At 43.5% G+C, this 16,063-nt stretch overlaps 1 protein-coding gene across 1 annotated transcript in view; it reads left to right on the plus strand.

Moving 5' to 3' along the window:
• Positions 1-1,582: 1,582 nt before the first annotated feature.
• LOC139916281 (cytohesin-3) overlaps positions 1,583-16,063 on the plus strand; it is a 31,988-nt gene continuing 17,507 nt past the window's right edge. Inside the window, exons 1-3 of the mRNA XM_078290619.1 lie at positions 1,583-1,640; positions 15,229-15,311; positions 15,826-15,890. Of these exons, the coding sequence (XP_078146745.1) occupies positions 1,622-1,640; positions 15,229-15,311; positions 15,826-15,890 (167 nt within the window). The 5' untranslated portion in view covers positions 1,583-1,621. The remainder of the gene's footprint in view (positions 1,641-15,228; positions 15,312-15,825; positions 15,891-16,063) is intronic.

Raw genomic sequence — 16,063 nt, forward strand, 5'->3', positions numbered from 1 at the left:
TCCTGAACGCTGGACCGTGCGCTGGCTCCTCCCTCCATATTCCTCCTATAGATGGATCACAGCTGGACTGGATCCTGTCTGGAAAACCCTCTGAGTCAGTGAGGTTCAGTGCTGTGAGCTCACAGCTGGGCAGGGACAGGCAGGAAGGAACCACGCAGGATTCATCTGGTCCAACGCCTTGGAAGATGTCATCATGCCTGCATCAGCAACAGAGGATGCAGGGTGTGTGTCCTCACTGTCCTGGGGCAAGATTCATATGTACGAGCTTCTCAAATAAGGCCCGCCTAACAGCTGTGATGTAAACAAGCATAAGGAGTTATTTTAGCTATAGCGATATAACCTTTGTTGGTTTGAAAATGGAAATCCACACGCACAACAATAAAATGTTAATCTTAAAATGTAAGATACAGTAAGTAAAGCTATTCATACTTGGAAATACGTAAAGTTCCAATGAAACCGCATTTTGAGAGCATCTTGCTTGTGATGTAGGCTTCCAGGCATCCTGTTGAAACAGGATGCTGGGGCGGGACGGACCATTCAAAAGTGTAAACTAATGGGAGATCAGTTAGGGAGAGAAAGGAAGTTTTATTTGATGGGAGGGGCGGGACTGTTCAAAACTCTGTGATGGTTTTATTGGTTTGAATTTTGATGCTGCCTCCTGGTACACAATGATGTCACCACTAAAGATTTGCTGTTTTCCAGAAAGTAGAAGTAGGCTAATGACATGTTGATATAAGAATACAAGAAAATTATTTTTTTGTCAGTTTTTTTTGGCATAAATTGTAGGTGGGAAGAGAGTAGGCTCACCATGTGCACACAGTGTTGATGTGAAAAGGTTCAACATGATGCACAGAACGAGAACCAATCACATTCGGGCAAAAATCCAGTCCTTTTTGCCTAAAGACATCTCATTCAACATTATTTCTTTGTTTACAACATGTAGCTAGCCTTAGCCACTAGAATAACATCATTTCAAAAAGAAAAGATTAAGAAAACGAAATGAAAAAAACACCCAGTGAAACACCTACAAGCAATGAGTCAGTATATAACTCAGTAACATCCCTTGTGCAATTCTGCAGAAAGTAGTAGCCTAAGGAGTAAAACGATTTTATTTCAGTTAGTTTCTCCGCTTATTCTTGCAACAAAAACAACATTGGAGCCTTGCGGTGGCTTTTGCTGTGTTTGTGTGTGTGTGTGTGTGTGTGCGGGAGGGTAAGGGGTGGGGGGGGATTGGCAGGGGCGGGGCGTGATGACGTAGCCGCTGGTTGCGGTGTAGCGAATGTGAATGCAGACTCGGCCAGCTGAGGATCCGGCTTGGATGGAGCTGAGAGGGAGGAATGAGCCGTCTCTCTCACATCGGACCCAGACACCCGTAAAATACCCGTCCACAATTAAGGATTTCCCTCTAATTCAGAGCCACACTGCGGTTTCTTCTTGTTCATGTGTCTGCTGGTTCACTTCACCCATCTGTCAACCACCGGCTTCGTCAGTCTGTCAATAGACATTTATGTTGGTTTTTTTTTTTGGTATCCTGTGTGTAACCAGTCAACAAAACATATTTTTGCCGTGAGATTTCAGCTGAACACACCTTCTGTTGCTCTGCCTTGTCAGCGCTGTCAATATGGATGAAGACAATCACGGTAAGCCTCTGTTTTCCCTTTCCTCTGCCTGTAGTCCGTATGTAGAGATGGATGGAGATGGATCCATACGAGTCGAGGGGCTCAGATGGTAACAGCTGTGCTTGGATGTGGATATTTTAGAGACAGGCTGTTATCATCCTAGTTATTCAAAAGACATCGAGGAAATTGAGAAGAAATGACCCCAGTCGGTTGTCACTGTTTACAAATTGAGAATTAAGAAGAAGCCACATCCAGGAGAAAAATACGCTCCTGTTGGTTTCCATGCTCACCATTCTCGCAGGTGAGGGGATATCAGGATATTTCTCCTCACATAAAAACGTTTGTGTTAAATACATATCGGAAGTCTTCATGAAAAAAAAGAAAAACACCTCAGTCTGTCGTACATGTAGCCTATGTCCGTTTGCCAGTTTCCATCTGTTTGATGTCTTGCTGCAAGGCTTTGAAGTTTGTTTGCTCTTATTCTCACTATCTTGTCGCGCCGTTTGAAGCCACTAAATGGGGGGAAATTGATAAGATAAGATGTCCATCATCCATATGGAGGATTCTCCAAGGAAGATATTGATCCCCTATACGAAAAAGAGCTATAGTTTCCCTATAGCAAATTACAGAAGGATACTTTACAAATATCACAGCAAAAAGTCCCTATAGCAGTAGGCTATTATAGGAATATTAACCTATAATGAATCCATAGGAGTTAAAACATACCTTAAAGTACGATAAGACCACTATAAACTCACTATTAAGCACTCCAGGCACGCTGTAAATCCCTATAGTTATATATCATATATAGCTATATGATAGTAGGAATATTATAGTGATACTATAGTTAGGTGGTAAAAATATCGATAAGGTTATAAGCTCACTGATGAGTACCATAGACACGCTGTAAATCCCTATAGTGATAGGCTATTATAGGAGTATTACAGTAATACCATAGGAGATATAAATAGCTTTAAGGTCACTAGAAACTCTATTGAGCACCATAGACACGCTATAAATTCCTATAGTGATACCTTAGGAGATGAAAAAAAAAAAAAAGTATGATAAAGTCACCATTGAGTTCCAATAGTGATTTCAGATGAATATTACAGTGATTTTTGTATAGGGAATTATGTCTATTCAACCCATGCAACTGTATGCAACTGTATGCAATTTGACTAACCCAGATTACTGCTCACATGGCTGCACTCGGCCTCCCATATCGGTATTATGGTGGTTAAACACACAGAGGAGATAATCCAAACCGTTGTGCGGGGTGAAGGTCTTGTTAATGTAGTGTCAACAAATGTCTTAGTCCGGACCGCGATAACATTTTGTCAGTTAAACTGTGGGAGATTAGCAGATGCTGGCTGGGGAAGCAGGAGCCCGGTCTGTCTGAACCACAGTCCTCCACCCGCTTCCTCATCTACATCTTCATGTCTCACCAGGCTGAAAGTATCCAAAACTGAATCTTTGCCATGAATTTCAATGGAAGTGGAGATATATATGAACAACCTAATTAGACACATTTCATTATAGTTCCTAAGGGGAAATCACTATAATATTGCTGTTTTATTCCTATAGGGACTTATGGTACTCAATAGTGAGTTTATTTGACCTAATTGGATTTTATGGTATTTTTTCTTTTATCTCCTATTGTATCACTATAGGATTTTCTGTGGTATGCATATATATTTAACCTGTAATAGCATGATATGTTAAGGTATTGCTGTGATATTTGTATACAGTAGTAGCCCTCTAAAATCTATTAGAGAATAACTGTTAGGGTTAGACCGATACATTGGTTTGTTGATATATTTGGCCGATATCTGCCTTTTCTTAAATATCGGATAGGATATCGGCCATGTTGTCTACTGCTGATATGATGGAGGTTCCTTACCACATGCAATCACATTTTTGTTTCTTTGCACATTTTGTTTATTCATTTATGTTTTTTGTAAATGTATTCTTCATTTAAAGGCAATAATGTATCCCAGAGTTTCTCTTACCATTGAATAGGTGTAGTGGGTCACCCTAAAGACATTTTATTTTTATGGTTTTCATAGAGTTTTAGTGTCCCACATGGTCTAAATGCTGTTTCAGAGGCTTTTCCACCCTGACAAGAAAAGGTCAACTTTAAAGATACTGAATATTGGCACAAAATATCGGCTATCAGCAACTTCAGTCTCACAATATCGGTATCGGTCGAACCTTAATTCCTACAGTTCTTTTTCATAAGCGCTGCACTCTGTTTAGTGAAACAAACACCCGGCTTCAACCCTTTCCAGGCTCTATAAATGGAGTCCTTATCTCTTTAGATGAAAGTTGTGTCCCAGTCGTCTGTCACGCTGTTCACCACTGTAAATGTCAAACTGCTGGGCGACTCACTATTGATTTAGCCTCTTAAGGTTACAAGTGTGAAACCACTGTGGCTTCTGGTGAACCAGACTAGAAATCAAACCCATCAAGCATGCTTTTCATCTACATGGTCTTTACTGTAGGTCTCAGACAGAAGGTAAAACTACAGTAATAGATCTATGGAGTTTAAGAGCTTCTTATAAAGATCCATTACACTGCTTTTAAATGATTTTCACGGCTTGTTGTTTGTTGTTGAAGGTAATAATATGCTGAATTTAGGCTTTGACATGCAGCCTCCTTGCACTGTAGACCATGAGGATATGCTGTAGCCCATAACTGAGCTTTACCATTACCAGGAAAGTGTTTTGTACGTGCCGTTTCCCCTCAAAATCAGTTATTCAAATGTATTGCAAGTGCGATCACCTGAGCCGAGGCCGGTCAGCCACACAGAGAGCCGCTGGTCACCGGATCATGTGACAGGAAGCCAGAGAGAGCAGAGAGGCATGCGGTCCTGTGATCAAAACCGGAAAAGATAACGAAGACAAGAGCCTGGAAAGATTCTGTGCAGCGCCACGCGGCATGAATTATTAAAATAACTCACCATAAATGTTAAACATATTAAGAGAGTGCTCCCCCCCTCCTCCCTCTCTCCTGCACACAATCACATTATCTTGAATTGCATACACACTTACCAACGCACAGACACTATACATGCTAAATTTGCTTCCTCCAGTCACTTAACAGCAGCGCTAGTTACAGAATTCCACTTTCATCAAGACAAGCTCTTCAACCCAGAGCTATTAAATATATCACAGAGTCAGGAGTGTGTGTGTGTGTGAGAGAATATGTGTGTGTGTGCTTCATCTCAGTGGCTGTGAATGCCTCCAAAGACAAGCTGTGCATTGTTGTTGCGTGCCCACAAATGTGTAGTATATCATAGTCATGTGTGTGTGTGTATGCAAATGTGTACATTAGGGGCTATGCTGTCCACACGCCACATGTACAGTAGGCTATGTGTGCGTGCAAACTGTACAACATATGCTCAAAGTTGGGGCCGTAATTTGTTCTGCATCAGCGGGCCGGCCATGTTAAAACAACAGGGAACGGAGCCAACAGATGCCATGATACTCTATAGGATTAGATCGTGGACAAATGAACAGCCGACGCTCTCACTGGCTACTTCTCATGACACAGAAAAGCAGTGAAACCTGGGGCGATGGAGCAGGGGGGAACAGGGGTACGGACTATACCCCAGGGCCCCAAACTGAGGGAGGGGCCCCAAGGTGTCTGGCCTTTTGTGGTCCTTAAGTGTATTGTCTATTTCACACTGCTGTGGTTTTGAAACAGGATTTTGGATGAAAAATGCAGACAAATCAGGCTTTCTCAAAAATATGATACAGCAACTGTTATCTGAGAAAAACTGGAACAAGCAGGAATGAAATTTGGCTCGGTTTTTACATTTCTTGTGCAAAATAACACAACATTTGTCCTCTCTAGACAGATTTTGAACAGAGGAATACTGGTGAAAGTATGACTATAGCAGCCGATTAGTACTATCAGCCCAAACTCCATCATTTAAATTAGGGATGTGTCTGATAATTGATCAGTAAGTGAATGTGTGGAGTTGTGTGTTTGAGTTGTAGATGGGTAGATGTTTGTCATAGCTGGAATAATGGTGGTGTGGGGAAACTGTAGGGGGGGGGCTCAGAGTCCCCGTCCTGTACAAAGGACCCATAATTCCTAGCTACGCCCCTGACTGAAACTATAAACTATGCCACTGTGCAGTATTTGCGGGACGAGGCTATGGCACGGGATTCATTACTCCCATGTTTACTGCGTTCCCTAATCAGAGTTGGCGCTTCTACGCCTCGGTTTACACGCCGCAGAGCAGACACGGCCTGGCCTCCAAATGAATATAAATCAGCGACAGGCTTGAAATCCTAAGTGTTTTTATTGCTCATGAGTCTATTTTTAGCCGCCGTCGTATAGCTGGACGGAGAAGTGGAAAGAACACAGAAGCAGAAATTGGCTGACAGCGGCAGGGTGAAGTCAGTCAGGTCGCTGGTGGACGCCGGCCACGAATTTTAACACTCAGCGCTGCATTGCTGTAGTTAAGGGAGAGAATGAAATTGTGCTGATTAAATGGTCGTTTTGGGTTCCTGTGAGGTTCACTCGGCCATATTTCCTCTGCTGATAACCCCACTGACTCTTTCTGTCAGTCAACACTCTTCTCTCTGTCTGACTGTGGGAAAAGCTGAATGGGAAAGCCCTTTCCTCCAATTCTTCTATTCTCTTTGGACTCTGAGTGTGTGTGTGTGTGTGTGTGTGTGCTAAAATAACAAATATCTAACTGCGTTACTTCTGCTTTTGTCTGTATGAGCCTTTTAATGCTGCACACAAGAATAAATGATGGTGTGTGTGTGCAGATTCTGTTAATAGACATTTGTAATCATGAACGTGCACCTTGCCTTTGCGATTGTTCTTCTTCTGCGCTGGAAAAAAATGAAATTGTGCCTTTCTTCTCAGTACTTTTTTGCAATCATCTTCCTTCTCAAGCCTAATGGACATCTTCCGGGACGCAGTTATTCCGTATAGAGTTCTCCCCCCGCAGGCATGCAACCAAACCCAAGGTGGTTTTCGGAGAACTCGAATCAACGCGTATTAGTGGTTTCGCGGAGAGTGGGTTTAGGTGGGGGAGGTCGGTCTGAGGCGGGCACCATCTTTGTTGTGGCTGTAGGGTGGGTGCGTGGGAGGACATCAGACAGTCACTGGGTGCCAGCTGTGGGTGCTGTGTGGGTATACTTCACCCTGGGGGGCTTAAAGCAGGCGGTTGGTACTGAATGGCCAGACAGCAGCAAAACAGACATCTGAGCCCAAACATCTGTTTCTCGCTCTGTATCTGTAGCTTTCATCTGTCTAATGTCAACCTGTAGATGGACAGTACGTGTGTGCATGGTGCATTTTGCTTGGGTAAAATGCATTAGTTGGCTATTCAATAATGTAAAGCTAAAGGCACCACAGTAGCTTGCAGAGGTGTGACCAAGTCAACTTTGCTCGAGTCCCAAGTCTAAATGTAGTCCAAGTCAAGTCCATGTCATTAATGTCAAGTTTCAAGTCTAAATGTAGAAACACCAAGTCAAGTCAGAACAAATCAAGAGTCCAGTATCAATTTAATATCTTAAAGAAAACTAAATATCTAGGACTTTTCAATGCAATATGGTTTTAATAGGATAAAAACTTGGTAAGAGCATCATGAGTTTGATTTCTATAATCAGTTTCAACTTCAATAAATTCAATCATTCCATACAAATTCAGAAAACAGAATTTAAATTCAGTCGTCTGCTGGAACAAATCTCATCACTTTCAATCTGAGTCATTAACACAAACACAAGATCTCAAGTCAAGACTTTAGAAACCTAAAAAGTACAAGTCAAAGTCAAGTCCCAAGTCACCAGAATTGTGTTTTGTTTTTATCTGACTAGAGCTGGCCAGTCACACAGTACTGTAGTTCAACAAGTGATTTTCCCCGTGTTATCCTGTCCAAAGTCATTCTCTTGTTGATTACAGCCGATCTGTATCAAATCGGCTTATTATCTTTTACGTTGGTGAAGCAAAGCTCCATTATGTGATTGCTATCATCAGTGATTGTGAATGTTTCAGCCTCACCAAACTCCCGACCAATCACAACAGCTCTTACACTCGTTTCACTGGTTTAATCTTACTGTATCAGTCTGATCCACCGTTCTTTCGAGCATTCACTCTGTCTGTGATGCTCAAGGTTCCTAAACAAAACTTATTCCATGTGTGTGTTGATGCAGATGCCAAAAGATGTGCCAACATGCAGAGTTCGTTCCGGCCCCCTACCAGGCTGCGTTATTCAAGGGCTTAAAGGGAGATTTGGAAAAGAACAGAATTCATTTTGACTGTCTAGATTATGGGTTTTGTGGCGCAACATTAGAAGATTAGACACACATTACACCACATGCAAAAAAGCAGACAAATACACACACATGCACACACACACACATTGTCGGAGGGGGTTATGCATTAATGGCAGTGTTGGTGCGTGATGTGGAGGGAGTGAGAGGGAACTAGTAAAGGACGGCCGTACTGAAGCGTTAAGAGAGGGAGCGAGGAAGACTACATATGGACCTGATTAGGAGAGAGACTGGAGAGGCTTCCCGACATGTTCCCATCACCATGGTAGTGTGTGTGTGTGTGTGTGTGTGTGTGTGTGTGTTAGTGTGTGTGGGTGGGTGGGGGGTGAGGCACTGTTGCTGTTTGTCCGCCCGGCAGTACACAACATATTTGTGCTGTTGTGAACGGAGATGCGCTCTAAAAGGGACGGCAGGTGAAATAAGGAGGAGTGAAAGCGCTGGGGAGTGAAAGGTGAAGACAGTGTGGGCAGAGGAGTGCTACGCTTGAGTAATCCACACCTAATTTCAGTGGAAGGCGAGCTAAGTGAAAACAGAGCCTGGCTAACCATGCCGGCATTATGGGGGGATCCAGGGAGGCTGGAGGCTGAAGGACTTGTGTTTCTTGGCCTCTGGAGCTTCTGGGCTTCTGGTCCGATCAGAACGGAGAACCGCACCAACGTCCCGCCTCGTCCCGGCAATCTTTTGGGCATCGCTTCACTCCTTTCCCCCCACCGCTATTTCTCCATGTCCAAGTGTATATTTTCTCCTCTGCTCTGCTCTTGTTTTGAATGGGCTTGTGTGGGCAGCTGGCTTTAGTAGAAAGTCTTTGTTCAGGCGTTCAGACAGAGAACAGGTAGCCATGGGACAGCTTGATGTTTAACATGCTCTATATGAGGAAGTGTGCAGCACTTTGAGGCAATACCAAGAGACGTTGTGGGTAGAGTCCGCAGCCTGTTGTTTTGATCAAAGGTCGTTTTAGTCTCGTCTTGAAAGGCATCAGGGTGGTCCGCCAAACCCTGTGTTATTGCGGGCAGACGGACAACCATCACAGGAACATCCTGAACCTCCAGGCGGGCTTGGGGGGGGGCGACTGCACCTTCTCACTGGAACTGCGACCCATCCAACAGAGCTGCATGGTCAAAGGATAATACCAGTGGTTTTTTTTAAGTTTGTGCCAATCGTCTAGGTTTCTCTTATCCTTTAAATTATTTCTGCTGGAGCACAGTCAGCGTGGAGATATCAGAGCTTGTTTTCCTCCTTCAGAAGAAGCCGTTTGCTGCCGTTCATTCCTGTCCAGTATGAAAAGCAACTTCCACAGAGTGAGAGAATCCATCACAGTAAACATGAAGCCTTCATTTGGTTTTGTCAGAGTTTCTGTTTTATCTGTATTTCATTGTGGCAAGTTGAATGTTTTCATATTAGCGCTGCATTATCGAAATCGAATTACATACGGCACGCATTCCAAACTGATTGGGGGAAATGTAAACTAGACGCAGATGCAACTAAATGGGCTGTAACTCTGAATTTCACTGGTATTCTCCTTTAAATTGGGCCCTTTTTTGCTAAATTTCAGATATGTGAGAATATGGAAAGTGGAGAGTATAAACATGGAGGCTATTGCAGCTTCTCTGCAGGTTCTGAACAAGGACACCGTGGAGGAAGCTACTTGGACCGGACCCAGTCTCATAAAAGCCCCCGATCCTGCCTGGATGCCAGAAGAAACAGCATCCGCCTCCTTCGCTCTCAGGCCTATCAAGTCATCAGATTATGGTTACTTTGGCTGCTAGCATATGGCAGTGGAAGCCCTACAGATCCTACCGGCGGTGTTCATCAAATCAAATGTTGACATAGTGCTGATTCTGAGCAGATGTGTGATATAAGGAGGACATCGTGTGCAGACCACCTCCTATGCAAACACACACACACACACACATGCACACACAGCAGGGGGGCTCTACCCAAAACTGCAGATTAACCAGTGTAATCAGTGTATGGGCAGTTCAGCCCCCGAGCCCCAGATTCCCCCCCAGACCCCAGAGGTAGTTAAACACTCACATATTAGCTCCCCAAATCTCTCTTCTCACGCAAAGGGCAGACTGTTATTACTGAATGATGCAGGGGGCAGCATCATGTTCCCTAATAATGCACGGGTCCATAGGCAGAGATACAACATGCACACAAAGATGAGCTTTACACTCATTATCAGGAATTCATATAATTTGAAAGGGAATGGGAAGGGAAAGTGTGAAAGTAATAATTAGTGACATTTTCATATAAATCAATTTCCATTTTGCTACTCTCTATCGCTGATTTGTATACCACAATATTGATTAATGGACACATTGACTGCACTTACATGCACATCAATATCCTGTTAATATTGGGGTTATTGGCGTGCGCACATATGATATTCCGTTACAAATAGCTGGATAAACCCTGAGTCCAGTTCTGTTAGCCGGGATACTGGGGCATATAAACCCTGTATCCTGACTACTGACATTTATCACAAGTTGCGTAGGCGCACTTTCGCAAGATGTCAAGTCTGAAGTTGGAAGTCAGAAGCTGAAAGACAAAAGCGGAGAATTAAGAATATTCGCAGATGTGTACGGACACAGGGAGATTAGAAAGCGGGATAGTAAATGTACATGTATCCCGAATAAGACCTTCAACGGCTTATGCATTAGCATCTGAGATACTGTGCGCATGTAAACACAGTCGCTGTTTGATTGACAGGTGATCTCTGGGAAGTGCAGTGCAGAAATACCACAGCGATAAGCGATTGGCGCCAAAGATGTCGCCACAATCCAAAAAAAACACGAATCTTGCAAGCTGCCACGGAGGAAACAAAAGGTTTAACTCAGTTATTTCCCTCATTAACAAACTGCCTGCTTACGGGTATTTGGCAGTATGCTCATTAGACATGCATGTACTCTCCTGTGTGCTTGACCCTTCACCCTCCGTCTCCCTCTAACCTCCTTGTCCTCAGCTCGGCCCCTGTGCTAAACTCCCAACATTCCCGCCTTGTGGCTCAGAGCCAAAACGAGTGAGAAACTGAGTCATTTCTCAAGGCCTGGAAATAGATTTTGTTTCTCTGTCCACTCCGAAAAGTGCCAAAAGACCAAAATGCTTCACCAGATAGCCGCAACACGCTCCATCTGCTGTTACAGTTACCGCCGCCGCCGCCGCCACCATGTTGTCCGTCAGCGCCGGGCCAAAGTAGGTTAAAGGCAGGCGGCGGCCGGACGGCGGCAGCATCTGTGCGTTCGCTGTTACACATCACACTTCCTCTGTAAAAGAGCCGTTGTCACATTGGGCTTAAAGAGCTGCGGGGAGGGGGAGTGTGTGGGATTAGTGCCAGCTGGCCTTGCAGTGTGTGTGTATGTGTGTGCGCGCTCAGTGTGTGTGCTCACGTGCGGCTGTATGACCCAGGCTGTAATGCAGAGCGTGTGCTCGTCTACGGTTAGAGGGATTGGGGGCAGCAGGCTCCAGATTAGGGTCTGGATCCAGAGGAAGTTCGCTGCCTTCCTTCCTCCCTGTGTATTTCAGGGCCGACCGGGGGAACAGGGTCATCTCTTTTCAAGCTCCAGCAGTTTAAAAGACACTACAGCAGTTAAAGTCGCTGGTATTAGACCAAAGGATCTGGCTCAATCCGCCTCTCGCTCACACGAGTCGGTGAAAACTGGGAACGCGGCCCGTGTTAAGTGAGCGTGGGATTTTGTCTCTGAGCTCCAGCGCTCTAAGTACCTCGCTACTTTATCTGCCCAACTGGGATGAGTGGTGGAGTGGTGGTTTTAAATTAGAGCTGAACAATGAATCGGAAAAAAATCAAAATCGCAATATGACCTTCTGCAATTTCCAAATCGCAGAGGCTGCAATTAATTGCATAAGAGAGAGAGGGGCGTCCAAAATGGATTTCTAAACTTCTAAACGAGGTGTTTTAGTGCTGCAGGTAATCTTTGGTCCATGAATCAAGTACAGTATTGGTGAAAACCTTTCATCATACTCAAACTCAGTAAATCCTGCACACTGACAGACTCACTTTTCTTTAAACAATTTTAAAGTTCTAAAAATGTATGACAAGAAAAGCCTGAAAAATCACAGTTTAAATCGCAATTGCAATATTCTGTCAAATAATCGCAATTCGATTTTTTGTCTATCTTTCAGCCCTATTTTAAATCATTTTTGAGTCTGTTTTTGAAGTCATTTAGTCATTTTTTAGGCCTGGAAATATGATTTGATTATGATTTTTATGATTTGTTTCTCTCTGTCCACTGCAAAAAGTGCCTGGAATGTATATGAGCATTATGTGACCAAAATAGACAACAAGAACTTTATGAAACTGAAGTATGATGTAGATCTGTGTGTGTGTGTGTGTGTGTGTGTGTGTGTGTGTGTGTGCCCAAGCATCCCTGCATTGGTTTAAAAGCCCCTGGTTTCAGTGGGTGGGCTGGACAGTTGTTAGTTTTGGGTGTGACGAGTGTTCAGGGATTTACTCCTAAGAGTAGATTTTGAGGGATTTGTTTTTTGGGGGTGGGGGGGGGTGGGGGCGGAAATTACTGGAGTGTCTTGTTCTGTGGTGCACATGTTGGAGTTTAAATAAACCCTCTGGCACCGGCTTTGCACCCTCTCAACCCGCCGCTTCATACACTGAATGTTCAAACTCTCATATAGTGGCTCTCTGCTAGAAGTCACGGAGGAGACGGAAATGGGCTTCAAATCTAGTTTTCTGCACATATACCATGGTTGTTTTATCATCAAAGGACTTTCTTGAAATGGATCATAGTTAGCTACGGTAATAAAACATTCCACTCACTGTTACTAACTTCCATGCATTAAATTATAAAGGCCGCATAAGGAGACTATGCAGAAACTGAAGTCAGCGCCTCACAAACCACATCAGATCTGACATTGCTGCTCCACCCAAAGTCTGCGATTTACTGAGAAGCAGTGACTCACATTGTAATTGATTTTAGTAGATTATCATCCAGGCGTGGTTTGGTTTGGTTTGAGCCAATATAGTGTCAGTGACCGGCCTTGTCCCCCCTGCTGACTGAAGACACTAAACTAATTTCCTGGATGAGTCACGGACGGCCACTGGGGGAAGTGTGTTAATAATTTAATTGGTGAGTAATGTAATTGGTGGACCGCCTCTGTTGAAATGCCCACCACCACTAAACCAGATTATTACCGGACCAGAGACATTAGCTCTAATTCTGCAGTCCTCTGGATCATCAGATGGCCGGTTTCCAAGCCATATATTACAGTAGATCCAGTAAAAGAGGCCTGGTTTTGGAGGATAATGGGAAGGCTTTGCTGTTAACGGCAGGCAGGCTTTCATTAAAGGGAGCATCCACTACTTCTCATTAGATTTGCAATGAATCAGGATTGCAATCATGCGCGTTATTGCAGCCAGTGGATGTTTCCATTAGCTAATACACAGCCTGAGGCACCTGAAGAACATTGAGCTCTCTGTTGGCACACTATGAGCAAGTGTTCATAATACAGAATACAAAGAAATATATCACATTTTGAGACTATAATAGTTTTTTTTGACAAATCTCTGTTACAAAAATAGAAAAAGGATTGAGGAATGATGTGCTTAAACCTGATTTCAAACAAATTACCATGTCGTCACCCACAAATAATGTAGGTACACTACACATTGGTCCAATCAGCATCAAGATGCATTCTCCCTCCAAGTTTCATCAAAATCTAGCAGTTTCAAAGTTTGAAATTTTGACCTTTAATAATAGTGGCATCATTCAGCCAATCAGTGTCATTTTTTAAACACTGAAACACAGTGCGAAGATGCATCACCTCTCCAAGTTTCATCAAAATCAGACCAGTGGAGTCTGAGATATCACCTGAGACATCACATTTCATTGCGTGGGGGGGGACAAAAATCCAGCAGAAAACAACACTTAAGTAGAATATTAAAGGCAAAGCGCTCTGTAGAGAAACTTTTTAAGAGGCCTAATTGGCTTTAAAGCGACAGTAGCAGCGCTCATGATTCATGTTGCATAAGTACAGCGAGGTAGCCTGAGGTTATCCGGGCCTAATTAGAGTCTTTATTTCCTCACTGGATTCCACTCACAGTCGTTTTGCGTTCATATCCGCCTCTATTGTTGATTAAAAACATGGCCGACTCGGAGGAAATCCCTCGGCTGTCTCTCCCTCTGTTTACCTGACCCCCATCACTGCTCTACTGTACCGCACAGCGTTGCATAACCAGGTTAGAAACAGTGTGTTGTCTCACTGTTAATGCGAACGCCATCGATTACAATACTTGAACGCAACTCTTTCGCAAACTGTCAAATTAAAAGTGGGCTGAATGCTTTCTCTTGAGCCCGCTGACCTTGTTTCACTTTAATTGGCACAGCTTCTCGCCTGCAAGGAAAATAACAAGTCGATTTTTTTTTTTTTCCTTTAGCAACTTGTAGGCACGAAGCTGTGGCTGTGATATTAGATGTGTCATTTTCCTGTGGCGAGATTTGGCGTGCGTTTCTGCCTCTAAGCTGGTTTAATGAAGCAAGATCACAGAGGCTCTTTTTTTTCTTTTTTTTTTTTGCTCGCTGGTGGCTTCAGAGAGACGGAGGAAATTGAGGAATGAAGTGGGAGGGAGAGAAATGAAATTAAGAGAGAGAGGAAGAGAGGAAAATGATGGAGAAGGAGGACTGAAAGAGAAAGAGAGAGAGAGAGGGGAAGAAACACTGAAAAGCCCTCCTCGCTCATTTCACCCTGCAGCTGTAAAAAAAAAAAAAAAAAAAAAAAAACCCTCGCGGCGGGGGAATCGGGGTCGTAGGCTGTGTTAAATTACCAAATTCACTTTTAATGAAAGGAAACTTAATCTGGATTGGTTTTATTAATAGAATATTCCCCCGGGCCAAGCGGAGAGCGAGGGAGGGAGAGAGAGAGAGCGAGAGAGAGAGAGAGAGGGGGGTGAAACACTTTCAAGTGGAATAATTAAGACCCTTCGCCTTCTCTCTTTCTCTGGTTAATTAAGACGAACACGCTGGCTCTTGATATGTGTTGCTCCAGCTGAACTAGGTGAAACAATCTTCACAGCAGCAGCAGCAGCACTCATCACTTTACAGAGCAAGAGGAGGATGAATCTTCAAGCTGGTTTTTCCTCTCTGATGCGAACTCTTTAAGTGCGTATAGGTGGTAGATTAGACGATCCCTGCCCTCCTCCCTCTTCTACAGAAATCCTCTCATTTTTTGCCTGTGATCTTCTTCTTCTCTTCTGTGCAGGATGAAGTGAGCTGTGTGTGTGTGTGTGTGTCTGCAGATGATTGTTAAGTTTTGATGTATTTCTCTGTTCCTATGTGTTTCAGTTCCTGAGGATCTGTCCCTGGAGGAGAGGGATGAACTGTCCAACATCCGACGCAGGAAGAGAGAGCTGCTCGATGATATTGAGGTGTGTGTGTGTGTTTGTGTGTTTCTCAGTAGCTGGGAAAGCCTCTGTGCTGATATGCTTGTTTGATGTTAATAATTTTAGTTTGCCTTATTTATAGTAGATCTTTTGTTTAGACATACTCTGAAAAAGGACTTCAATGTTTAATGTGTGTCCAAACAAAAATACTGTAGGTGCAGCAGTGGACTGTATATCGTTTAAAAGCATTTATGAGTATAATTTCTTGCTTGTGTTCAATCTAAACTCTAGTTATTGCCTTTGACCTTTAAGACACATAAAAAGTAGTTCCTGCTGTTTATGTTTATGGGCCTATTTGCATGCTGTAAGTAACACAAATTAAGAAACATTCCCGTTATCACACTCAGTTCACTCATAAAACGAAATGAATTTTCCACCACTTGCTGTGCGTTCTCGGTCCCGTTTCGTGCCGGAAAGCTTTCCGTTTAACTTAACGAAAGAAAGCCAACTCCAGGAAAACCAACTGTGTCTTTTCTCTCCGTCTCTCTGTCTCTGTCAGAGGTTGAAGTTTGAGATAGCTGAGGTCATGACGGAGATCGAGCAGCTAACGTGTGTTGGAGAGAGGTAAGTCAGTTTGTCTGGGTGTGCATGTGATGCTCGGCTCTCTAATACAATCTGCAATACCTTTTTATCAATTAATTAACCCTGTGTGGTATGATCCTGTGTGCAGGCCTGGGCGATAAGACCTCAAATCCAATTATATTGTCACATTTACCTCGATAACGATGAATGAAACA

Source organism: Centroberyx gerrardi, chromosome 20 (genome assembly GCF_048128805.1).
Source record: "Centroberyx gerrardi isolate f3 chromosome 20, fCenGer3.hap1.cur.20231027, whole genome shotgun sequence".
NCBI lineage: Eukaryota > Metazoa > Chordata > Actinopteri > Beryciformes > Berycidae > Centroberyx > Centroberyx gerrardi.